This window comes from Pangasianodon hypophthalmus, chromosome 5 (assembly GCF_027358585.1).
Source record: "Pangasianodon hypophthalmus isolate fPanHyp1 chromosome 5, fPanHyp1.pri, whole genome shotgun sequence".
Classification (NCBI taxonomy): domain Eukaryota; kingdom Metazoa; phylum Chordata; class Actinopteri; order Siluriformes; family Pangasiidae; genus Pangasianodon; species Pangasianodon hypophthalmus.
This window is the reverse complement of record NC_069714.1, coordinates 11,375,121-11,400,879: the sequence shown is the minus strand read 5'-3', so window position 1 is coordinate 11,400,879 and position 25,759 is coordinate 11,375,121. Positions and strand designations below refer to the sequence as shown.

Here is a 25,759-nt window from a genome sequence, read left to right as displayed (position 1 = left end):
ATTAGCACTGCCACAAACACAGATCACTGCTGATCAAGGAACAGGCAAAACAAGTGAATCTCAACACCACTGTTATACACCTCCTGGGCAAAAAATGGGCCAAGCTCAAAATGGCAAATATTAAGCTTTTAATGGTCTTAACAACAAATCATTGGTCAGAAAATTAGCAAAAATTAAACAGATGCACTCCTGAGAGCTCCATTTGCTGGTTTACTTTTGCTGCAGTGAACTGTTTGGGGAAAAGCTAGACACAGGGAAATTCACTTATATAGTTTTCTTGTACGCAAAAGTAAAACCACGATCATGATTAAAATGCTTGATGTAGAATTCAAACTAACATGTCTGTGTGTACAAAATTTTCCAAAAATATCTTATGGGATGTTTTTTTTTTTTTTTTTAAAGATTAGTCATTATTTGGTTATCTGCCACACCTGATGCAGCCCATCAAGAGCCACAAGACTTAAACATTTAAAGAAATCAAAGGGAAAAGCTATTCCATACTAAGTTCCTTTATCTATTTGTTTAAATCTTGCTAATTTCCTGACCAATGATTTGTTGTTAAGATCATTAAAAGCTTAATATTTTGCATTTTTGTGCTTGGCCCATTTTATTTTGCCCAGGAGTGTAGTTCAGATCTGACCGTGCAGCTCATCGACCACTGAGGGACAAGGACACTATGGTTGTGAGATTTTGCCTTGTGGGCATGTTTAAATCTTAAAGGACATGACAAGCATCCTGAAGCCAAAGATCTGAGTTACTCCTGCAGCTTGCTGCAGAAGCTCCCACAAATCTGCCCATATACACATCCATCACAGTGTTTTATCCAGTCCTTCAGCTGTGGATAGTGTGAGCAGACTGACTCAGCTTTATGAAGGTCAGCCTTAGAGGGAGCTTATTAAATTCCTCCTTCACAGATGGGGCACTAATGTCCATTCTGTACCTTACTACACAGTATAAGTCTTAGAAAACTCCACAATAGATATATTGAGACACCTTTACATGTCTACTTGTTATCATGAGGATGCCAGGAAGACTTCACGGTTCTTAAGTGCATTAAATAAAGACATTGTTTGGTGTGCTGATGGTTTTTCTACGCTGTGCTGAGAGACAAGCCTGACAGGGAGATCCTTTTAGAGCAAATCACTCTGTCTGAAGCACATCCTAAAGACTCAGCCAGCTCAACAGAGAAGATCAGAATTCAGAGAAGGAAGATCAGAAATGAAGGAGTGAAAAAGGAAAAAAAAATCAAAACATGAATGAAAAAGGCATTGAGTAGTGCGCTGTTGGATCAGTGCGTGCCAGCAGAATCAGAGGCCAGACACCTCATAAACTGTAAGAACACCCATTTGAGAAGGTGGGGAAAAAAGATACAGTCCGTCTGTATTCCTTTTCAGCTTACAGGGGGTACGTGTGGGTGAGAGAGATGCGAGGGAGAGCAAGAGCAAAGGAGAAAGAGAGAGAGAGACTGAATAGAGAAGGGAAACAGAAGACAAGAAGGGGGAGAGCCATAGAGGCAAGATGTAGTGTCAAGTATTATCTTTAAACTGCCAATTTAGCAGGCTGGGGTGAAAGGATTAGAAAAAGAAAAATGAAAGACAAAGGTGATAAGGTACACAAAAGACACAAAGTGTAGTTAAAGTATAGTGCCATTAGACAAAGAAAATCCTGCAACTTGGAAAGAGATCAACGTTGGTGGTTAGTTGGTGCCAACTACCTCCTTCAGAAAACCCAGGACAAAGGCGTGTAGGAGGAAGTGAGGATTGTTTTAAAGTCAGTGCTCCGTAATGTGTTAACACGGTGCAGTATACAATTTATAAACAGGGTCTGCAGACAAGCATTGACTTTAGCTTTAGTTGTAACAAACTCATATGCAAACACAATGAAGCTTCCTTATGCCCTGTATCAAGATGAACACATTCATCAATCTCTTCACAGACTTATCGTAAGTGCACTGCCCATAAACTTGGCTGCAATTAGAAGTCAGCTGTTGCTGCTCTCACATAGCTTGTGGAACTTCAGTGATCCTGTACCACCGGATACCTGATACCTGATACCAGACTGATAGCTGCAAAAACCTGGACCTGGACCACCCAAGTCTAACAGCTAAGAATAATGTGTTCACATGTGTGTTCATTCATCTGGGATCAGGAGAACAATAAAAATTAAAGCTGCAAGCAGCATTTTCAGGGGCCAAGCACCCAGGCTCGGTGAGCCACACATTCACAGACACACTACAATTGTTGCCTAAGCAATCACAGGAAATCAGACCCATAACTTTAGGCAAAGAGATTCAAGAGTGATTTGTAGTTTCGCTCATGACGTGTATGTTTTGACCACGGAGAGTGGTGGAATTCTCTGACTGTAGGAGGAAAGGTCTAGATGAACAAATGGGCAGGAGGGTGGCATTGTTGCAGCATTGTCTGGTCAGGTGTCAATATGATGTGAGCCAAATTTTGGAAGATATGGCAGTTAGATATAAGCATTTTTAGCATGTTATTGTTACTTTTGACCAGTAGGTGGTGCTGGCACGAAATTTGTTGCATAGCCTCAGGTCATGGTCCTGAAGATGCCTACCAAGCTTTGTGTCAGCACGCAAAGTAGTTGCTGAGATACAGCCTCACATCCTGTTTGGCGGCTTCGCCATCAGATTCATTGGCCCGTTACGGGCAAACTATTCAAAATTATTTTGATAACTTTTGTGAGGCTTACTCTGAAGATGATGTGCACCAAATTTGGTGATTTGGCTTTTAAATTTTGGACATACAGTTCAAAAGTTATGACCATAAATGTACTTCCAAATTAGGCCCAAATTTGACCCAATGGTGGCACTAGAGCGCTGGCAACACTTGGCCCAAATTTGGTCAGAATGTTCCTTAGACCCTCCCCAATCAGTGTGCCAAATTTCACAACTTTTTACCAGACGGTTCTATGGGCTCCCATAGACACCCTAGCCAGAAGAAGAAGAAAAAAAACATAGAATAACAATAGGCTGAGGCACTGCACTGCAGAAAAGAAGCTCAATCAAGTTTGACAGGAGTCCTGAATGGAGAAAGAATCAACTACAACAGACATGTTCTTGTTTTTCCATTGAGCCTGAAATGGTTTTGTGTGTCTATCCCTGATACCACCAACAAAATAAACCAGTTTAATTAAAATCAGATCTTGTTCCTGAGACGTCTGTAATTCAAAATACACACTAGCTTTTTAAAAATCCTGTAAAACTCATCCTCTTTCCTCTCCCTCTCCATTTTCCTCATAGTTCTGTGACCGTGGCAGTTGTGTAGGTGGTTCTGCCCCCTCTTTCAGCTGTCTTTTAGGCATATGCTCAGTTATTAATCTGGCACAGGTATCATCCAAGACACAGTATCCAAAAGGTATTCTGCTCCCCCTGCCAACTAGTGCCAGTCCTCAGACACAGGACCACCAGCAGCAAGCCAGCTCCATGCTGAATGAGTCAAGTACACACTACACGCAGCCAATCAACATCACACAAGCCCAGAGCAACACTGTAGAGTCTCAGCTTATCCTGCTCCATTTAGTTTAGTCACCACTGAGAACATAGTGAACACAAAGCACAGAGGTCTGCAAGTCCTAAACAAACAAAAAAAAAAAATCACTGCTTTCAGAAGGTTTTTATTTCAGATTTTTATTCTCACTGCTTTCAGAAGGAATAGGCCACACAATTTCTCAGACTTAAACATAAAAAGCACATCACCATTAACTTTTATGCTGGATCTGCTGTTTCTTGAGTGTGTCTCTAAGCCCTGGTTCCACTGCTTTCCGGCAATGACTCCTGCCCACAAGGCATATCATGTTTAGCCATGGCAGCACAGCACACAGCAAAATGTAAGGACAAACTTATGGATGATTTAGTGCAGGATCATGCAGGGCTTCATCAGATAAACACATAAAATTAAAGTTTTATGTAATTGTGGAATAGCATGAAAGTAATATTTAACATAGTAAACCTTCTGTAATGTAAAATAGAGACATATAAGATTATACCAGACTGCCTGGATCAAGCCTGTGAGCTGCTTTTAAATTTGTAAACAGGAAATTATGTGTGCTATAGTCAGTAAAGTCTGTGAGAATGATTATTCTAATTATGTCAGGGTTGCAAAAATGGAAGCGAACATAATTATGGCTGTATACAGTATATCTAAGGAAGAACGTTATGGGTTTTTTGCATATTAAGAAAGCAATAAATAAAAAAAAAAATAATTTTAAAACCTAGCTCTTGGCAAATTATCTCCTTACAACAACTATGCAAGGACATGAGCAGATCTGATAAAGTCTGAAGGGAGCTTTTTCCTCCATGTTTAAAACTTCCAGTCAACTTAACAGAAAGGTGTAAATATTCAGTTCATAAATGCGCTTACGCTGTAAATGCATTTTGTGGTGCAACATATTAAGTAACAAAGTCATGATTTATTATGGTTATTTTCCTATAACAGCAATCCCAAAGTGTTGTATTCTTCATATATTTCACAGTGATTTGCCACCTACTACTTTTAATTAAGTAATGAACACAACATGCTTGTTAACCATTTATAGTTACATTATGTTGAGGAATGTCCGTGAGACATAGTTAGTTCTAGGTATCACTTACAATATAGTAGCTATAAACAGCCATTCCCTCACCAGCCTTTGTTTTCTGTCCCTCTTAAAATTGATAAAAAAAAAAATAAAAAAAAAAAACAAATGCAGCTGGTCATGGTACAGAGAAACCAGAATTGCATCAGAAAGCCGCCAGTGGCTTAGTGGTTAGTATAACTGTAGAGCTTCACTCTGGTGATGACTGTATGATCACAGTTAGAGCAGACACTGGAGTGTGTGTGAGAAAAAAGCTGAAGTCCAATTCTTCACATCACACAGGAGATGTCTTCCTTCTCAGCTTACATAAAGTTTGTGCATGACAGGAAGGGACAAAATGGACAGAGAGATAGAACAGGGTCAGAAGCAGAGAGGAGAATGGACAGAAGCACAGAACACAGTGCACAGAGAACACAAAACCCTGGCAGATGTGACGAAACCTCTACTTATGTTCTCTCTCTTCTGCTTCTCTGCTCCTAGCGCCTGCTACAAGCTAATCCACACAGGTGAAATGAAGCCAAATCTCATGCTTAATCTGTTCAAACATGAAATCAAATGAGGTGTGCTGCTGAGGCAATAGCCTGGGGAGAGGGGCATTGTGCGTGCATCTTGTTCTCGGTCACGCTATTCAAGGTTAGCACAGCGCTAATTAAAGCATAGCTCACAGGCAAAATCCTTTCACCTGAAATAGTTGAGCATCTTTAAGATTAAAAGACACAAGGTAAAGAACAATCTAGAAAACGTAAACTGAGAATATTTATCAATTTTTCATTTGCTGCTTTTGTGCAGTAGTGTGACAAGTTTCAAAAAAATTTTTAAGATAATTAGTTTTAGTTTTTTTTTTTTACAAAGTAAAACATTCCTTCATACTTTTTCTACCTTACTAGTTTGCCCAACTTTTATTCAGGTTAGTCATAAGCCAGTTTCCACCCAAATTGTTAGCTCTCCTATTGCTCAACAGCTACCAACACAGGAATGTAAGTTCTAGCATGTGAGGCCGGAGCCTATCCCAGCAACGCTGGACCAAGGCGGTCCATCACAGGGCACTATGCCCATACATTCACACCTAAGGGTAATCCATCCATGTTTTTGGGAGGAGGGAGGAAATCATCATATATAACTGCAGTGTACTTCAGTAGGGATAGTACCCCCATGGGTTTCCACACTTCTTAGACTGTAAATTAGCTCCCACCTACATATCTTTCTGATCACTAATTAGGCAGATATCTGGGAGTAGTAAAGTGCGGCGGGTGTACTTACTTTGTTAGACAAGCCCATAAACATATGAAACACGTTTTTTCAAGAGAGATTAAACTTTTTCATCCACATTCTTGTGTGGCATATGAATCGCAATCAGCAGTACTTATTATACCACATAATATGTTTGCTCTGGCTTGTATCTCAGCCAGCAGAAGCTCAATTTCATTTCCTGTTTTTTCCTTTTGTGCCACTGTTGCCACTTTGCCATTTTAACAGAAAATTATCAGGTCTAATTACTTAACATGCCATTTCTACTGCTTGTGTCCAAATGCTATCTGGAAGCTTTATCTAGGTGGGGTTGATGTGCTCATTCACTTGAACATGATTTTAAATTAATTTGCGGTTAATAAACAGGCCACATGTAGGAAGGATGCAAGAACATTTTCTATGTTTAAGTCTTTTTTCTTGTATTAACTGTGCATACAGTGCAGTGAAAAGTGTCTGAATTCCTGAATTTGTGCACACTTTCCACATTATTTTTAGTCTGATTTTATAGTGGATTGTAGTAGTATATAGATAGAGTCCGACAGAAAAACTGATACAAAAGTTTGGCACTTCTTTCATTTCTTTGGTGTGCAAGGTATCAGTTACACAATCTTCAATCTTCGAGTGTGAAAAGGTCCAAAGGTCCAGACAATGATCAAGGCACACAAGCAAGTCTACCTCACCATGGTTAAAAAAATAAGGAATTTGAACTTTTGGAATGGCCTCATCAAAGTACTGAGCTAAAGCCTATTGAAATGCCGTGGCAGGACCTGAAACGTGCAGTTCATGTTCGAAGGCATACAAATGTCACTGAGCTGAAGCAGTTCTGTGAGGAGGAGTGGGCCAAAATTCCTCCATGGCATTGTAATTAACAACTACAGAAAGGGTTAGGTTGCAGTTATTGCTGCTAAGGGGGGTGTAGCCAGCTATTGAAAGGAAGGGGGCAATCACTTTTTCACAGAGGGGGATTGAATGTTGAATATCTTTTCTTATAAATACATAAAACGTCTATCACATTGTTGTGTGTTTTGTTCACTCAGGGTCCCTTTTACGCATTATTAGGTTTTGGTTTAAGATGTAATGTCATTCAGTGTTCAGGAGCTCAGACAGGGGAAAACACGTTTTCATGGCACTGTACATGTGATTTAAACATCTGGTATTTACAACATGAAAAGTATACACTGTGTCTGTGAGTTAGAGTCTGGTACTGAAACATAACAGCATTCATACTGGGTCAATGCAGTTGAATCCAAGCTCTAACCATTTTCTTTGTATGCAGACATTTAATCACTGTGCATTTTATGCATCTGTACGTGTTTTCCACTTGCATCTGCTTTTCACTCCTTTGATATCACAACATGTTGATGTCCATGACACACAAACAATGAAGAGAGTTAAGGTCCCCTTGTGAGCAGCAGATGGCCCTGCTGTGAGGCTTCCACTGAAACAGGGCAAGATGGACCATGCCCTACAGGACACTTCTTTTTATTTGTGCATGTGCATGTGCGTGTGCGTGTGTGTGTGTGTGTGTGTGTGTGTGTGTGTTTATGCATCCACACATGTGAGACCCTGAGTGGTCAACATCCCATGGTGAATGGCAGATGTCCCTTCTGTGACCTACACAAAACTGAAGGGGGGATAATTATAAACTGATCAACATTCCCTCCTCCTACACCTGTATGTGTCATATGAGCGGTGTTCTGCTGCTCAGACAGATGGCTTTTCAGTAGCCTCTCACCCTGTCTCTCTATAACTCCAGTCTCTTTATGACTCTGCAGATATCCAGTCCATAATAAGGACAGTTTTAAAAGCCTGCTGTCCACTTTTCCAGGGTTTACAAGCCAACAGAATAACTTCCTGACTACCTCAGAAAAAGTTGTATGTGTGTGCAAAGTGTGCATGCAAGTGAGATTAAGTCAATATTACGTCAATATGTCAATATTACCACAACAGTTTGGCACTTGTGATTATGTTTCCACAGCTTCGGACTTTCGGAGCGTAACGAGCAGCTAACATTAGAATGCTGACCACGTTTTCAATCGCCTTGCCTCTGCCATAAATTGTCAATCTTAACATGCAAATGTCCTTATTTAAGAGGACACTATTTGCATCTTATTTATTGAACTAATTCTTCCCATATTATAGATGTACAATATGGGAGGTACTGCTCTCAGTACTTGCTCCTGCTCCAGCACATATCACTACACACACTCTACTCTCACCTCTCTGATCTTGTCCCGTTTCTCTTTAACATCAGGGTCTCCAGGGTCTCCATCATTGATGCCCACCAGTTTGGGCATGGGCACTGGGGGCAGAGGCTTTGGCCCATCCTTCTTTTTCAGGTCCTTTACCACCTTAGTCTTTTCTGTCTGGATCTCTGCCCGCAGCTCATCTTTGGACTTGCGAAGTTTCTCCTTGGCCTCCTGCAGTGCGCGTTCGTGATCTGCCCGGATTTTACTGCGGAGGCTCTCCTCCTCTTCCCTACAAGGGCACGAGCACAGCAGGGCACAGAGATTAGTAAAGGATGGCATCAGTTACACATTCACTAACTTAAAATGAGAGATCACAAAATGATGCTGTAACAAGATGTTCATAAAAAACAAATGCCGTTGTTTACCGGGGTTAAATCTTCTTCATCTTATTAAGGCATTTCCAAAACATAGATGAAGTATGCAATGTTATTACCTCTAGCCTGAATTGAACTTAGACCAACAGATATCAGACAAATCCCATAAATACATATAGATACAGTGTCTCACTGTGAAGAAAGTAGGGGCAGCACTAATGTAATTCAAATAAGGAGTAACAGACAAACAAATGCAAGAAAGGAGGACTAAATATGTCTAAGGAGAAGACATCTGGTGCATACAATGGCACAGAAAGAGATAAACGGAGATAAATGTCACTTATTTCATGTATTGCCTCAAGCTAACAGTCAGCACAAGGCAGGTGAAAGACTGAGAATGGACACACTGTCAATAGTGAGCCATGGCCAGTATATTATCAGTGAACTGTGCCTTTTAGATTTAGGCCATGGAAGTCTTGGACTGATGTTTTTCTTCCACAGAATTGTCCCACCCACAAGAAATCAAAGCATCAGTTGATTCCACAGTTCAATTTATAATCGAGGTAACTTAGTCAAAATTGCAGTTTTCCACATCTGTACTGGTTTATATTGTAAACCTAAATCATTGCCGAGCAAAACACACTTGGGTAACAAAACACAGAAGCAAGAAAAGAAAATTACAACAGACTGCCAAATATTCTGATCATAATTGATTCCTATTATCCAGCTTAAAATATGCAGTTTTTAATTGCTATGCCCTCTAGTGTAAGTACAATTTTTGAGTTTCAAATGAACAAATATGCAATTTGTAAGATATCAGTAACTCCTCAGCTTGCAGGAAGACCATTTAATACTCGCTTTTAGAACGAATGTTTAGTGCAGTAGTTTTTAAAGTGTCAAGCCGCTAATAACACTTTCCTTACACATGTTGCTAATGCGTGTCCTAAAGTGAGAACAGCGGTGCTGAGGTTAAGTGGTTGACCATAAACAGCAGTCAGTTATGTGCTAAGGTTGCAGTAGATGTTTTCAGACTCTAATGGTTCCAGTAAACGATTTGATAAGGCTAAAAGGTCTCCACTGATGACGGTAAACACCAATAACTACCAGCATTACACTGGAGTGTCTGAGCCTAATGTGCACTCTAACACAACATGGTAATAAATTCAACTAAAAATGTGTCTTAGCTGGCACTACTAAGCTCCCCGATTGCCTTCATTTTTGTCTTGTATATTTCTGCCAGTTTTCTTCTTTGTTCTGCAAGCCCACTCCAGCATTACAGTCACTTCAAGCAAGTGTCATGTCAAACACACAATTAGGAACCCATCGACAGCTTTCTGAACCAATTCGCTTAACAGATGCACGGTGAGACCTGAACAAATAAAAGTGCAGCTGTCTTTAGTTTACTGCAAATCCATCACACTACACATGACACTTTCGGCTTATTTAGGAAATATATGTCACACAGAATTACATCCTCCTTTAAGCTTTACTTAAATAAAAGAACAAACCCCTAAAACATGTTTGAATATTGTATGATATATGACCAAGAGACTGCATGATTTACATTAGATGTCGTTTTATCTGCTGTCAAATAAGATCAGAAGCATGTGCGTCCTAGGAGACTGTGCTCAGTGTGCAGAAGCATTTTTTAAATTCAGAGAATATTTTTCCTGTTTGCTTCACGAGACACAGACCGTCTCAGCCAGTTCCATTACTCAACCTCATCATTACGCTTAAATCAAGTCTCGTTTTCAGCCTTTCACCATGGGAAGAGAGTGAGCAGGAGAAATCTATTTTTACTGTCAGGGAGAGTCATGGTTTTCGAGACTATTATTGAACAAGGGGTGTGAGATAACCACTGATGCTCTAAAAGGGGACAGGCTTCAAACAGAGCATTTAGATACTCTGAAATATGTGGGGAAACACAGGATGCAACAATATATCAGCTGGATAAAATGCATCGATATTCAAGCATTTAAATCATCACTAACTACAATATGAATATGAAATTGACATGCAACATGAAGGATCATTCTAATTGAAACGGAGTGAATAAAGCTGCCATGAGACCTAGTGATTGTGTGTAAATAATTCATTGTGTTGTTCTACTCTAAACTCTTTTGTGTTGCAGATGGAGCTTACAGTAGTACAGCTTTTAAAAACAAATCACTTAGAACACTTGCAATTAAAATGTATTTCAATAGTCTGTGACATGAATTTAAATTCTTTCCCAAAAAAAATTGTATCGGGAAACACACACAGGTGGTGTCACGTTCTGGGTTTTCATGGTCAGTGGATTTACAGGAATACTGTTTACAGGAACTGTTTTGCTGTCGTTGAAAACGGTAGAGGCAAACAAAGAAGGCAAACAAAAAGGAAAAGAAAGATTCATGAGTGGCACAACGGAACAGCATGCTCTCCATGTGGGAGGGACATACTCTCTCACACCTGGCAGTCAAAGCGATACTAAACAATCGCGGGTGTATGTGAGCTTATACATGCAGAATAGGGCAGACAGCCCAAAAGAAAAAAAAATGCACATCTTTCAAACAAATATTAACTCCATTTGAATGGGCCTTGGAGCACACATGTCGACAAGGCCCGCAGGCCAGATCCAGCCAGCAGCATCATTTCATTTGGCCCATGTGAACTTGGAAAACATCAATACCGAAATGGCCTGTAATACACTACTGCTCAACATTTTCACACTGCAGAATTCACAGAAGATCTGTAGCATGGCCATCCAAAGGGCAGTTACTGTAAACCGTCGTGTTTACATACACACCGGTTTCTGCTGCAGCTGGCTTGCAAGTTAAAGTCAATGCCTGTGTGCTGCACTTGTGTAAATCACACTCGCATCTAAAAGTGATGCAGAAGCACATTGTATGTTGTGCTGGCTGTGGCGTAAACAGAAATTAGTTTCAGTGGCTTTTCAGTTTCAGTTTTCTGGCTCTGTAGAATTAAACTGGTAAGTGTGACACGCTTGTGCATTTCTGGTGGATGTCAGACAGCAGTAGGAGTGGAGATGACATATGATTAAATAAAAAGTTTATAAGGCAGAATCTACCATCAAACAATCTTTCCATATTAATAACGTTACCATAAAATACCTGTATGATAGTTCCACTGAAAATGATTAAAATAACATGTTAATAATAGGAGAAAATTACACCTTATATTATAAATCCTGATCTATGTTTCTTTTGTAGTAAACTCCAGCACCTCCATATCTCTGTGCTTATAGTATAGCTATCTGGTGAGTAGCTTTCACACGGAAACAGAAAAAAAATGCATCATCCCAATTGCCTGATCACAGCCGCTGGTATCCAATAAAATGTAATTAAACAAAGGATTGTATTCATAAAACACATTTATTATAATCAGTAATTACCTAATAGGCCATACACTTTAATAGTTTCTGTTAGTTCTTGTTTTTCTTATAGGAACATCCCATTCTAATTTCAGAGCCTATAGATTATTAGTGTTAGAATATGTAAAATATGTTTAAAAAAAAAATGTATAGCCTTCAATTACAGCCCTTCAGAATTGGAGTTTGACACCCCAGCCTTACAGTAATTGATTGCTCCAGCACAGCTTCAAATCTACTGCTGCGTGATTCAGATGGGCTGGTGTGCGACCTCTGCTCATTTCATAGCCACTTCACAGTGACTAACTGCTCCCTGTGCACGTCATTAACAGGATCCCTTAAAAAATTCCATCACTCACTGCTTGTCTTGTTTGCTTTCTCCATATCGAGTGTGCTATGGAAATTATGTGCTCATCTCACTTCATGTTTGAAAGGCAAATATCAGACATGGGATAGGGTGATGGATAGTTTAGTCTCGTACATAAACTGGAAAATTTATGCTGCCAAGCAGCCCTGCATAAAAATTTATTTGACTGTGAAGGTTTGTAAATTATTATCTAAAATATTATCCACACACAGAAAGGAAATGTCTTCCCATTTACTAAGACAAATTAGGCAGTTGCTCAATGACAACAGAAATAAGCTTTACAATAATGCTCAGAAATTATTTACTCATTTGTAATATGATTCTTTCTGCTCAGTGATAAGAAAATGTCTGCGTAACTGAACTAAATTTAAATAATAGTTCCGCAGTTCAGGACCTTGCCTCAAAAATTACAGGACTTGTTAAAGAGAAGCAGGAATATGCTATTGACAACATATTGGTGGTCAAGTCACAATAACTTGGAACTCAAGGTCACAATAACATTAAATCTTCATTGATACAATGTTTGTTCAAAGTAGGGATGCACTGATACTGGTATCAGTCAGATACTGTGCTCATTTACTCATGCTCGCAAGCATAAAAATGCTCCGATACAAACATACAATAGCAAGGTATACTGTGTGACGCAAGCCTAATGTACAGTCACAATAATGAACTTCACGATTAATGATGACAAACCAAAGCAAGCTACAAACTGTACTCTGCTGTGAGCACCAAGATGCATGGACTTCCATGTTCTATACATTGTTCAGGAGTCAAAATGCAATTCCACACCAAAACATAAAATTTAGCAGGAGGAATTTTCGCTGGCAGCACACAACAGCAGCCAGCGCTGCAGCAAATACTGGCTAGGCGAGAAAAAAACTACTCTATATGGACAAAAGAATGCGGACCTCTGACCATCACACCCATATGTGCTTTTTGAACATCCCATTGCACATTTAGTTCCCCTTTGCTGTTGAGATAATCTCCACTCCTCTGAAAAGTCCTCCCATTAGATTCACTCATTCAGCCACAAGAGCATTAGTGATGTCAGGCACTGATGTGGGGTGAGGAGGCCTGGGGTGCAGTCAGCGTCCAGCTCGTCCTAAAGGTGTTCAGTGGGGTTGAGGTCAGGGCTCTCTGCAGGCCACTCGAGTTCTTCCACTCCAACATCAGCAAATCATCTCTGCATGGAGCTCTCTTTGTTCAGAGGGGTACACTGTCATGCTGGAACATGTTTGGACCCCTTAGTTGCAGGGAAGGGAAATTGGAAATCTACCACATATAAAGACATTCTATACAACTGTGTGCATCCAAATTTGTGGCACAGTTTGGGGAAGAACCCCATATGGGTGTGATGGTCAGATGTCCACAAACTTTTGGCCTTACAGTGCATCCACAAATAACACGAGTGAAAATAACAGCTCTTAGGCCGTACAAACCTAGTAGCCTGTGTGCATGAACAAGCAAGTGTGTGCTTTTCATGGCCACCATGTAAACTGGGGCAACACAAACAAAGCTAAGCGGTAATTTCGGTATCAGTATGGACGAGCACCAAAAAACACTCTTACTCACACTTAGTCTGAAAAAAGGTATTGGTGCATCCCTTGTTCAAAGCTATTCAATGCGTGAATTATAGGATTTAAACCGTATATTACAAGTCAAATTACCTTCTTTGTGATAAAATCTGTCTGACTAACTCTGGAAAGAAAACAGGGCAATAATCCAGGTCATCCTCTTAAATTTCCATTATATGGACCATATAAAGGCTTTTTCTCCTCCTACTTTTTCTCTTCTCTCTCACATATTCCCCAGAGGTGGTTGCTATCTCGTTTAGACGGTGCGCTGTGCAGCTGTTTGTTCCTGACTAAATCACTCTGAACCAGAGGGCACTCAGGGAAAAATGCCTTGTGGTATCCAATGATAAAGAAGCCTTTTAAGTAAACAGCACCACACTTAAGAGCTTTCTACTGATGTTCCACGTCATCCCTCCTTTCAGTCCACTCCTGCCTGTTTCCATCTTCATCTGTGCATAATGAATAGTAGCTACACAAGAGACTCATCTCTGTGCCTATTATTTACAACTATTTATAACTACAAATGGCCCATGCAGTATTCTCAGATTTCCACAACTATTCCATCTAGTTAGCTTGTAGTTCTGTGTAATTCCCCATTGTGTGCTGTGCATTTAGCCCAGTCACGCCAAACAACTACAGCTATACACTTGTCAAGGGAAGCATTGAAGCTTTTCTCTTTTTTTTTCTTTTAACGTTTTAAAAAGCTTAACACTGTATCATATCAATAGTTTAGTGTGATATGAAAGTTCAAGTGAGTATACAATCTGTCTAAGTTTTTACACACTTAATTAAATGATTTCTATACATTTATTTAATTAAATGCATTTTCAGGAATCATAGTACACACTAACAGAGCAAGGTTCATCTTCCAGTCTTTATCTGTTTATATGTCTTCGGTGTAAGAAAGGTGTCAGGAGCTTTAGTAAACAGAAAACTGGGATCAGTGCCTGCCCAGGGTCAAACACTCTGGTCTGCCTGCAGTCCCCTTTGTTAAATTTCCACAAAGTACTAGGACCTCCATCCTGCCAAAGGTCTAGAAGTTATTTGTTTCTGCAAACCCAAGGATAGCTTTGATAGTCAGAGATTATAATTTCTTAGTCAGGAAGAGCTCTTGGTAAAGTTGAATGTGTGTAACATGGTACGTCACTGCCTCAATCCTTTGTATATTCCTGCTTCATGAGGGTAACGTGGTTTGGGAATTTCACTGACAAAGACTGGACCATCTGCTTTTCCTAGCAGGTGGTGCGGTAAGCAAGCTCAACCACAAGAAACTTTCGCACGCATGCAGAGTGACGAGTACGTGGCGGCTTCGGAGTTGAAAGGTTATTATCTTGGCCAGAAGCAGAAAATTTGCATAGAATTTGTTTCATTTTTCTTAAATAACAATTAAACAACTATCAATAATGTAACATAGCTGGCTAATGAGTTATGAACCCGACTTCACTGCCGCTGTTAAATCACAAATTGCCATTTGTGTCACTTTAAAAGCATTATGTGTATGCGGATATTGTCTACCATGTAAATTAGTCAAATGTATGCAAGGATGCACACTGCTATTTAAATATGGAAATGGTTTTATGTCTCTTGATAGGGTACTTTGCATTCATACGGCTGCCGATATGCACAGTTCTGTGTTGTGTTTATTATTTTAACTCTTTACACTCACAAAGATAATTAAGCATAGACCTACACTAAGGACTACTCTAAGGTCGTCTTTCATTTTCACAATCAATCAAACATCTTTGGCCCCCTCACCTGGTATTGTTTTTGTAATCTGGCTCCCATGCTAAACTAACTGAACAGCCATGATGTAGTAGCTGTGGTCTCCTGCAGTATTGTTTGTGCTCTGGATTCGTGGTATATTGGACGGAAAAGATATAAGACAAGCGCCATTTCTTTTTTATTACCTGTTCTCTCCTGTGTTGGAGCTAGAGAGGTACTAGCATGGAACTAGCATGTTGTATTTTCTGTTAAATGTCTGTTAACATCTACAGTTAAAAGCAGTTAAAACTTGACGGGAGAATACAACTTAATGTACATCATTAAGAGATCGATAAAGTTTTAATACCTGCTCTGTGTCTTGGTCTGATACAAGTCTTTGGGCAGGAGTGAGTTCAATGCATTCCACAAGACAGGTTGTAACAGTTGTTATTCAGTATTATGTGTTACCACAGACAACAGCTTGCACATTAGTGAGGCTGATGATGTGGATCAAGGCTAATAAATCCTGGGACAAAGTTAAGTACTTGCAAAGCTCCAGGAAAATTACATCTGTCAAAAAATATTTGTCAGCAATTGTTCTGCATAAACAAAAACATAATTTCAAGTCACAGGTATAAGAATGTGTGACCATATTTATAAGAATTTCGGCTTCATTTTAACAACAAAAAAAATTCTCAAGCTATACTTATTGAACACTTTAAGCAAACATAAAACACATGAAACTTGGGATTCTTTCCACCAATCACAATAATACGCACACTACAACTTCGAATAAACAACAACGAATATCTTCTTTCCCCGCAACTTTAAACGATGCCACATGTCCCTGGAAATCCTGTTATTCTTGTACTCCGGTAAAGCAACCAACAAACTCGCACCTCAAACCTGAAGTCCTCATTGCACTATTTCTAGTCATAATTGAGGAGTATTCACAACAGTCTTTCATTTCCAGACTTTGTTGGATGTGTAGATTGCATGTGTCTTTGCAGCTTTGTTTGCATGTTTTACAGGAAAAACTGAAAGACCCACTGATTCTAAGCAGTCATTATGATATGGTATGGCTTCAGTTTTGGCAGAAAGGGATAAGTTTCTTGGCTGGCTTTTTCTCTATGAAAGGCTGAGGCTTAGACATGTCTACACATGCTGTTGTACTGGAAAAACATCCGCAGTGCACCTGTTACACAGTTACACATCACTACTCCCGATTTACTTTACTTTACATTTTACTTTTCACTTTGTAAAATCATTAAACTTGGCAAAACAGCTTGTAAAATCCAGTTTTGTGTGCAAGTTCCATTAAATTCTCTGAACTTCTGTAACACAGAATTCACAGGGCTTTACACATTTCATTGCTCCCACCACAACACTGTTGAATTCTCAAATCAGACTGGACAGAAGGTGAGTGAAATAATGTGTTATGTAAAACAGAATTATGTCTAATTGTTGATACGATGAAGCTTCCTGTATGAAGACTTTATTTATCATTTATGGAAGGAGTCTCCAGCATCTTCTCTCCGTAACTGCATTTGTCTTAATATTTTCAAGAGAGAAAAAAGTGAGGCTGGTGAGGGAACACCGGTTTATTGCGGCTATAACTTAAGTGAACTTTTACTGATTTTCCACAACATTAAATGTAACTATAAATTATTAAAATGTACGACATGTCAATCTTTAACAAATTTAAAAAATGTAATTGTTGGCACACTGCTGTGATATGAGGAATGAAACACTTTGGGACATGCTGTAATTGGGAAAATAATCAACTTAGAGGTGGAAACCACCAAACACCACTCCGCTGTTGATTATTTTCCTATAACAGCAGGCACTATTATGTTTCATTCTTTAATTATGTAGTACTTTCACGCTGGAGCTATTTTGTCTTTTTTGTTGTTGTTGTTGTTGTTGTTGTTGCACCATGTCCCTGGAGGCACAATGATTTGGCTGAATGTAAGAGTATATTATGGAGGGGAAGGCAAAATAATTGACAGTAGTTTATCACTCAGTTACTAATGTCAGTGCACAATGATATCTGGCTACCCAGCTAGGTCATTCAGGTTACCATACAGGTTAAAACTTGGCTTTCTTGTCACAATATTAATAATTAACTTTGTTATTTACCAATACATCACCTACCAGCTTCCTCCTCTTGTTTAACAAAACATACACTTCTCAAAATAAAGTTCAGAAAAACAGAGCAAATCCTGTGAGGTTACAGCAGTTAAAAGCTCTGCAAGCATGTGCAAGTACGCAAGTACTACAGGTAAAGTGTTGAATTCTCCTAAGGTAAAACTCATTCAGTTTCTCAGAGGTTTTACACTGTCATGTGTGATAAAACTGAAGCAGATCATATTCTGTTTAGCTAAACTGAATTTTATCACTAAGACCATTCCTATTCTTTGTTAATCTTTTGGTCCTGCTTGTCTATTTTATTTTTTATTTTTATGTAGGAATAATCTGCCACCTTGCTCATCCCCCTGTTAATGGTTATTTGTTAACTAGCTAAAATCACATTTCATAACTTTAATGTGGTAGTAACAGTAAAGTGGAGCAGCCTGGAGCAGAGTGGCACAATAAAACTTAATTACACGCTCCTCCCTCTTATCAAATTACTAATGCTCACATCACCACGCCACTCTGTTTAGATGTGCTGAACTAAAGTAGTGAGTACAAATCACACTATCTTTATTATAAAGAGATAATCAAGAAAAACCTATAGGCACAACACACATGTATCATCAGTCATAATAACCGAATCATGAATCAGCGATGAGTGCGGAACATGACGGGATGAGGGATGCACCAGTCCTATGCTGAGGAACTGTATCAACGCTGGATTGGTGTTGAATTTGACATCATTTCTCATCTGGTTCACTGACGAATTTTCAAAATATCCTATCAAAATACTTAGACATTTTCATAATACACGTTAAATATCACAGTTATATAATTTTGCTAACGAAGTGCCAACGAGGACCATTATAGTTTCAGACCACAACAACTTTCACGATGGCTGAAGCGTCCTAGTACACTGGCGCATGACTACAATAAATCATCGTTGTAGGCAGGCCCTGGACACAAACTGAACATTTATCAGAAGCAATCTGCACTGCGTAAAATCTCCAAAATTCTAATTTAATAAAAGAATCTTTACACCGACAACACTTTAAAAATATAACCAAAAAGCCTTAAATCAGACATTCTTGCACTTCTAATCACAATGCAAAAAACCTAAATATCCACCCATGGTGTTCTTAAATAAAAAAAAAAAAAAGTTGCACTACTAACTCAAGGGCTACACCGGAGAGGTCTCTATATATCCATTCAGCTAAGCTGTATTCTCTGGTTTTAGATATATATCCCCTGTTATCAAAATGTGTTTATGCCTGTTTCTTCTGTTAGTAGTGTCTCCATTAGTGCACAATGGCTCAGCAGTCTGACAAATCCCACCAAGCAAAACACTCCATCTGGCTCTGAACTCTCATAACGTATACATTCTTATACAACAGTTACTTCCGGTCCACTAATTTGTTTGGTCAAGTGGCGTTCCAAGAGTGTTTATATTTAGTATAACTGCACCGAGACGTTTCACTGTGTGTATCACGCCACTCGTCTGTGTTCAGCACGTAAAATTCCACTTCGTAGTTTCGAAACTGTTACTACACAGAGTTAGAAACATCATCAGGGGACATGGCAGACTAAAATTTTCAGGAATATAACTTTTGACTTAAAATATGAAAGCTTGTCAGATGAATGTGAAAAGGAAGAATGGATACCAATTTCACTGGAAGCACCTTTAACAGGAATGTACAAATTAATGTAAGCTAGCTAGTGAGCTGGCCGACATGCTATAAAGCGAGTGGCTTCTTCGGGATCTGGCAAGCAAAAATATACTGTGCCCGAAAGGTTAGCTACTCAATTACTTGCTCACAGAACTGTTGTATAATAGCAATATCGCAAGATCGCCCTCACAATCATGCTGTTATACTGAATAACTGTACGGCTGTGATTATCTGCAGGACTCAGCCTGCGGGCTCGTGCCTACACCGAAACACAGCCGTGCTGATATTCAGATTAAACGCACTCTAGCTGGTGCTATATTGCTTAATTGTGTATCCTCAGACCTCCCCAGCTAATGACTATGATAGGTGTCACCTATATTTGTCTCCAGTCTGAGTGTCCCAGACACCCAGTTACGCCGTGAACTCACATTCACTGAATCCCTTCCACTACCACTGTCTCTTATTTTAATTTATTTTTGGGTCACACCAGAAAAAAAAAAAAAGAAAAAAAAAAAAACACCAGACCAAACAATAAAGCAATGAAACTTCAGTTTCAAAATATGCTTACTGTACACTTCTGCTACAGCCAGTAGATGCACAGTTCAGCAGTACAGAGGCTGCACTTTTTGAACATTTCCTTCCCTTTGCATCATAGTAGTGTAGCATCTCAGGGGACCTACTAGACTAGACATTCTGTCTAACTTGCAGGGACAGTTTAAGGGAGGAAAAGGTTTCTGTCAAAAGATGTGAGGAACATTATAGCGATGCTGCCAGCCCACGACGTATGCTAGTCTATGTATGCTCAGTGGATTTAAGCTTTGCTCAAATTAGCTTGAGGATACACCTTCATCTTAAACCTATTTACATCAAGTCTTATTTTCTTCATTCTGAGGATTAGCTGTGGCAGGTGTGAGCTAACTCAATTAGTGAGATCTTCATAAGACTGTCTAATGACATCAAGATACACAAAGCATCTGACACACACAGTAACATAAGCTCACTGCCATAAACTTTCTACTGATCACTTGTTCAACTACATTTAAAAACCTACTATTTATTCAATAATCTGATTTAGAGAAGAGTTTTATGTTCAGTTTACGAATGAACAGTTTACGGATGAACAATCAGCTGGGCTGTGTACCCCTCCCCTATATTCTACGTGTGTTAAAGTATTCGAGAACTGGTAAGCTAAATATCTGTTGCAGCACTTCTCGTCTCTGTATTACAAGGTCTTAGGTGAAAAAAATACACTTTAATCAAATTAAGAAATCCAGATTCTATGAGTATGCAAAGAGAAAATGCCCCAGTCATCATTGATAAAGCAATTATTTGATTCTGGAATCGCACAGATCTTTACACATAAATTATCAATAGATTTAAGTATTTGTGATAAATCTATGATTATTAAAATAATAAACAGTTCTGGACAGACTGAACATGTTCATTTTTAATCTGTATTCAAAAAAAAAAAAAAAAGAAACCTGTAGAGCATTACTGAAATATAATGCTTCAGGAGATCAGCAAGATTCGGCTGAGCTAAATCATTTGGAATGTTAATCTCATAGGTACTGTACTTGCTGATCGTGCAGTGAATAAACATTAAGTTATTTTGGAAAGTGTTATGTAATGCTAATACCGTAGCTAACATTACATTAGCATTAAACCACATAACATTTAATATTATTAACATTAGTTAGCCACATGTTTAAAAACTGAACCTTCCAGTGCAACCAGGACTAAAACGCAGATAGGAGACTTTACTTTACTTTAAGACGTTTCTAAGACGTTTGTGTGTGAACTTCCAATTTTAAATTCCAAAGGTGAAATTTTTTGAACATACAGTATAGAGAAAACATTTAAAGAATAAAATGTTTAAAAATCATGTGATCATAATGCAGTCAGTGTTAAAATATATTTATTAGTCATGTATTGAGACTGAAGTATGAATGAATGAGAAACAGCCAGATTGAAACTCATAACACCAAAAGTATTCGATCTTACCAATTAAGAACGTTCTTTCTGTTTTTGACCAGTGTTGAAAAAAATTTACTTTCTAACTGTCTTAATTTTGATCATGTAAATTGGAATTAATCTTGAAGTGAAGTTCATGCTGAGCTGTACATGTAATGCAGTACTTCAGAGTTTTGCTAGCTACAATTTCAAAGCTTTCAAGCCCCAAGATTCAGAAAGATAAAGTCAGGGATTGTGGTTAAAGTGAGCTAAATCCAGGCATTTGAAATGTAAATTCAAACAAATTCAGCTGCTCCCATCAGTTTTATCTGACAATACAGCACCTGAATGCATAGCGCAAGCTTTGTGAATTATGAGGCAACATCCCTGGCTGGCTGTTGGTGAAACTACAAGCTCTTTACCAAATATTTTAGTCGTAACAATTAAGAATGAACTGTTTTAATGTGATTCCATCATAACATATTTTCACATAAATGTATGCAATGAGTAAAGCTGCACACATCATGAGCAAGAGAACCACCAATATAATTACTGCGTAGATATTGGATTTTTAAGTGATTCTACAGAAATGCACAGTTTTTAATGATAAAAATTAAAAAAAAAATACATTTTCAATATAATCCTATTACAAACTACTTGTCTAGTGTCCACATGGCCGATATTTTCCCTGTTCTGCTCTCAAAATGCATAAAGGTTGGTGCATCTTGCAATACAATATGATAGGAGTAAACGTCGCTGGATTTTAGGCTGGTGTGATATCTTCTAGACAATAAAAATCATATCTCACAACCCTTGAACACCATCACTAACCATAGTTCATTTGCCATAATACACTATTGATTGACATAGTGTTTGTTATTTATTGTCTATTATCAGCAATAAGTTTTATATATCTGCAGTATTTTTTCTTTTAACAAAAAGTATTTTATTTACATATCCAATGATAATTCACTTCTTTCCTCATAATGTACATTATTAAAATACTAATATGATTACAAGAGTGTAATAAAGTTTTTTAAAAAGACATTTAAATAACTAATATCAACTATTTGTATGACAGTCTTCAGCCAGTATTTTCCCTAGAAAAAAGTTCTCCGTTATGCTGCAGTAAAGCGTAATTGAGCCTGGACTAGCCGGGCATAGCCTGGCACAGACCACGGCACAGGCCACGGCACAGGCCGGAGTGAGAAATATCAGACAATGTGCTTGTGTCTGCCTCCAGAGTTCAGGCCAGGATGAGCTAATCTCTCTGTGGGTCATGAACGAAAGCAGATGACCAGGCAGCAGAATGCATTATTCATGATGAGTGACTCCACTACTGTAAACTCACTAAAGCAGCCTCTCTGAAAAACACACAGTGGTGTGAGCAAACTTTCAGACAGCTCCCTAATGGTCCAGCACAACTGCAAGCAATGTCAGATGACCGAAGTTTATCAACCATTATTTCTACTTCATCTGGTAACACATGATGTTTGACATACATTAACTTGGACATAAACACCAAACAAAACAGTTTTTAACAGGTTAAAATCTACTGTGTCCGAGGATTACCAGTGGAGAGGGCCACTGTGGCGATGCACTAAAGTAACACACCAGCAGAGACAAAGCATTACCAGTCATAAAAAAAAAATAAATAAAGTTTTTCTTTATTTCACCAAGTTCTCCCATCCCATTCAACTGCAAGTGTTCTATAGAAATTACATGGTTGTTAGCAAAGATGTCCCTGGACCAGCTGAATTAACTAATTAGAACAGATATCGTCATATTTCTGGACATACAGCAGTATGACGTCAGTGGAGATGACCAGCTCAGCTCTTCACTCTAACTGAACAAGTCCTGGTTACTAACCATGATGTGGTTTCGGCTCCTGAATTGACTTTGCGATAGCTAAATGAGAGGCTTACATAAGGTGTGCATGCATGAACGTGTACTCGCACACAAACCTAGCCTTAAGAAAGTGCAAGGTCCGCAGGATATTTATGGCTCAATCAAAAACCCTGTTCATGGAACAAAAGTGCTATTATTGATTTTGCAACGTTACCTACACCAGTGCAAGTCCAGATTGTAGCATGAGCCTGCCAGCTCCACTGTGCTTCACTCGTGGAGAATAAAAGCCCGCACCCTCATTTAGATCTGTTACACATCCGGTTCTTTGATGCATGCACTCGCAATTAGGCTTGCAATATATTAAAACCATCGTGAACCTCTGATGTGTACAAGCGTGCAAAGCCTGCATTATTCTGATGAGAATGATTTCTGTTATCTGGATTGTGCGAAGTGCTGTGACAGATCAAAACACAGCGTTGCAATGTTCTTCTGAATTTTACGATTATTTTTCACACTGTACGAGTTAATCCCAACAAAACCTTGGCCAAATTCTATAACAGACTGTGATAATGCGTGTTCTCCATCTCAGGCTGTGATTGAAGAAAATTACAACATTCTGCTTACGTCATCAATCAGCATGATCCAGGCTCGGGCAGAAAACATACGGCTACAAATTCCTCATCACCTTTTAAAACTTCATTTCTTTAGGCATAATATTTCCACTATTATACAGAGGACTTGTTTCTTTGTTTATGTGACGCCTAAAGAAATGAAGTTTTAAAAGGTGATGAGGAATTTGTAGCCGTTTGTGGCTGCATACAAGGGACAAAAGCTAATTCTATAAAGTGTGCTTTATGTAAGAAGGACACAGGAAGCTGTAATTCATCCCCCATTTCTTTCCGTGCCACATCTCTTTACAGAAACAGAAACACGCCCTCTGTGTAACGCCTGTCGTGATACTGCTGGGATGAAACACTGGAGAGATGCTGTCTCTGCTGCCACAATTCAACAAGTCGTACTTCTGTTAAATCCCGCATTTCGTCATTGCCACCATCATATTCATAGCTGTCCCATAGATTTCGCGTCATCCTATTGGTGGGTTTTTGATGAGTTCCATAGCAGCGGTCACACTCATATTTTAATTTTAAAAAATTCCCGACACTGTCTTTGGTCGCAGTGACACTAAATTGTAATGCCGGTCACCTTATGCATAACAAGATCGCATATCTCAACTCCAGAGCACTTTTTACAGAATTCTTTTACAATGGGCGATTTTTGTCTGCAGCACAAAATCATACAGTTTAAGCCTACTTTAGTTATATTAGTCATGACAATCAGGCAGTGTGCAATCGTAGCCTTTTAATGAATAAGATTATTGGTCTAATCTATAAAAGGCGTTGGTCCAGTATAACAGGTTTTTAAAAAAAACACACACCTATATTTGGCCTAATTATACTTGTCTATGACAAACAGTCCCACATATATAAAAGTTGAGAGTTAATAGTATGGAAAGTTCAGTCTCATCACAAAAACTGATTAGTTTCATCCACAAACTCACAGTGACATAAGCCCTAGAAAGAGGTGCCCCTGTATTGCGCCATCAATACATTTCCTTGTAAGACAGGTCTGCTTGCTCATGCTCATTCCTTTGTATCTAAAAGTGAACAGCATTTAAAAAGTCCACCAATCTAATGGAGCATAGTAAAGAAATTTACCCAACATCTTACAAATTCATACTACTCTGACTCATCACACACGAGCCGCTCCAGAAGCTTACATAAGTACATAAACATGCACTTTACGGAGCAGACTTTTTCTCTCACCTGTGTCGATGTTCATCGTGTACTCCTTGTCCATGTATGACCTGCCCACTGCTATGCCGTCCTTCCTTCCCAGGCTCAATGTGTGGTATCAAAACATCCTCTAAACCCAAGTCAAAGCGCTTGTGCTTGGAATTGTCCGGGAGGAAGAAGAACGCCCCAAAGCAAAGGGTGATAAAGGCACTGAGGATGAGGAGGAGGATGAACTTCTCCGAGAGACGCAAGGTCGCTCTGTGGTGGGGAAACGACGAAGCACCTGGAGACAGAGTGGGTATCCTGCGCCCCGAGAGTGGCAATAGAGCTTGCGTGGTCATATTCTGATGTTCAGATATCAAACAGGGAATATGGAGGGACAAATGTCACAGTTCTCTCATGTAGACTACTTCTATTATCTCATTGCAGCAAACATGCGCCCAACTGCCAATGCGGTGTGTACAGCCTGGGCATAAAGAAGACTGTGTCCATCAGAGAACTTGCCTCATTTTGTTCTGAAAAGAAAGCAAATATATTTTTAGATGAGAAATGTGACAGACTTGGGGAGGCTGAATAGCCAGTTTCAGTTTCCATGGCAATTTCAGGCTCCTATACTGGGGAAGGTTTTACCTACAACACTGCGGTGGAACTCTAACCCGAGACACCACTGAAAACATTAACCAGGGAAATTACAAGCTAGGAAGTAAACAAATGTACTTAAACATAATATAACCCGGGTTACCTGACCGCGTCATGCAATCCTCTCGCTACCTGACATGCTAAGTACTGCACAGATAGCAAGCTAATGCTATAATAAACAAGCTTCCAAGTGACCAGCCTGATCAGTCTTTAACAACTTCGTTTAACAAAATTATTATAAAACTACAGCTTCATAAAATAACATTACAATAGAGGTTCGGGGTTTTGTTTTGTTGTTTTTTTTATTCCCCAC

General features: G+C 39.1%; 1 protein-coding gene across 2 annotated transcripts in view; it reads right to left on the bottom strand.

Moving 5' to 3' along the window:
- Nucleotides 1-25,759, bottom strand: part of man1a2 (mannosidase, alpha, class 1A, member 2) — a 66,806-nt gene that overhangs the window by 39,932 nt on the left and 1,115 nt on the right. For both annotated transcript variants that reach the window (XM_053233983.1, XM_026912135.3), the window contains exons 2-3: nucleotides 24,838-25,322; nucleotides 8,061-8,319 (exon numbers count right to left, since the gene is read on the bottom strand). In XM_053233983.1, coding sequence (XP_053089958.1) covers nucleotides 8,061-8,319; nucleotides 24,838-25,148 — 570 coding nt within the window. In that variant the 5' untranslated portion in view covers nucleotides 25,149-25,322. The remainder of the gene's footprint in view (nucleotides 1-8,060; nucleotides 8,320-24,837; nucleotides 25,323-25,759) is intronic.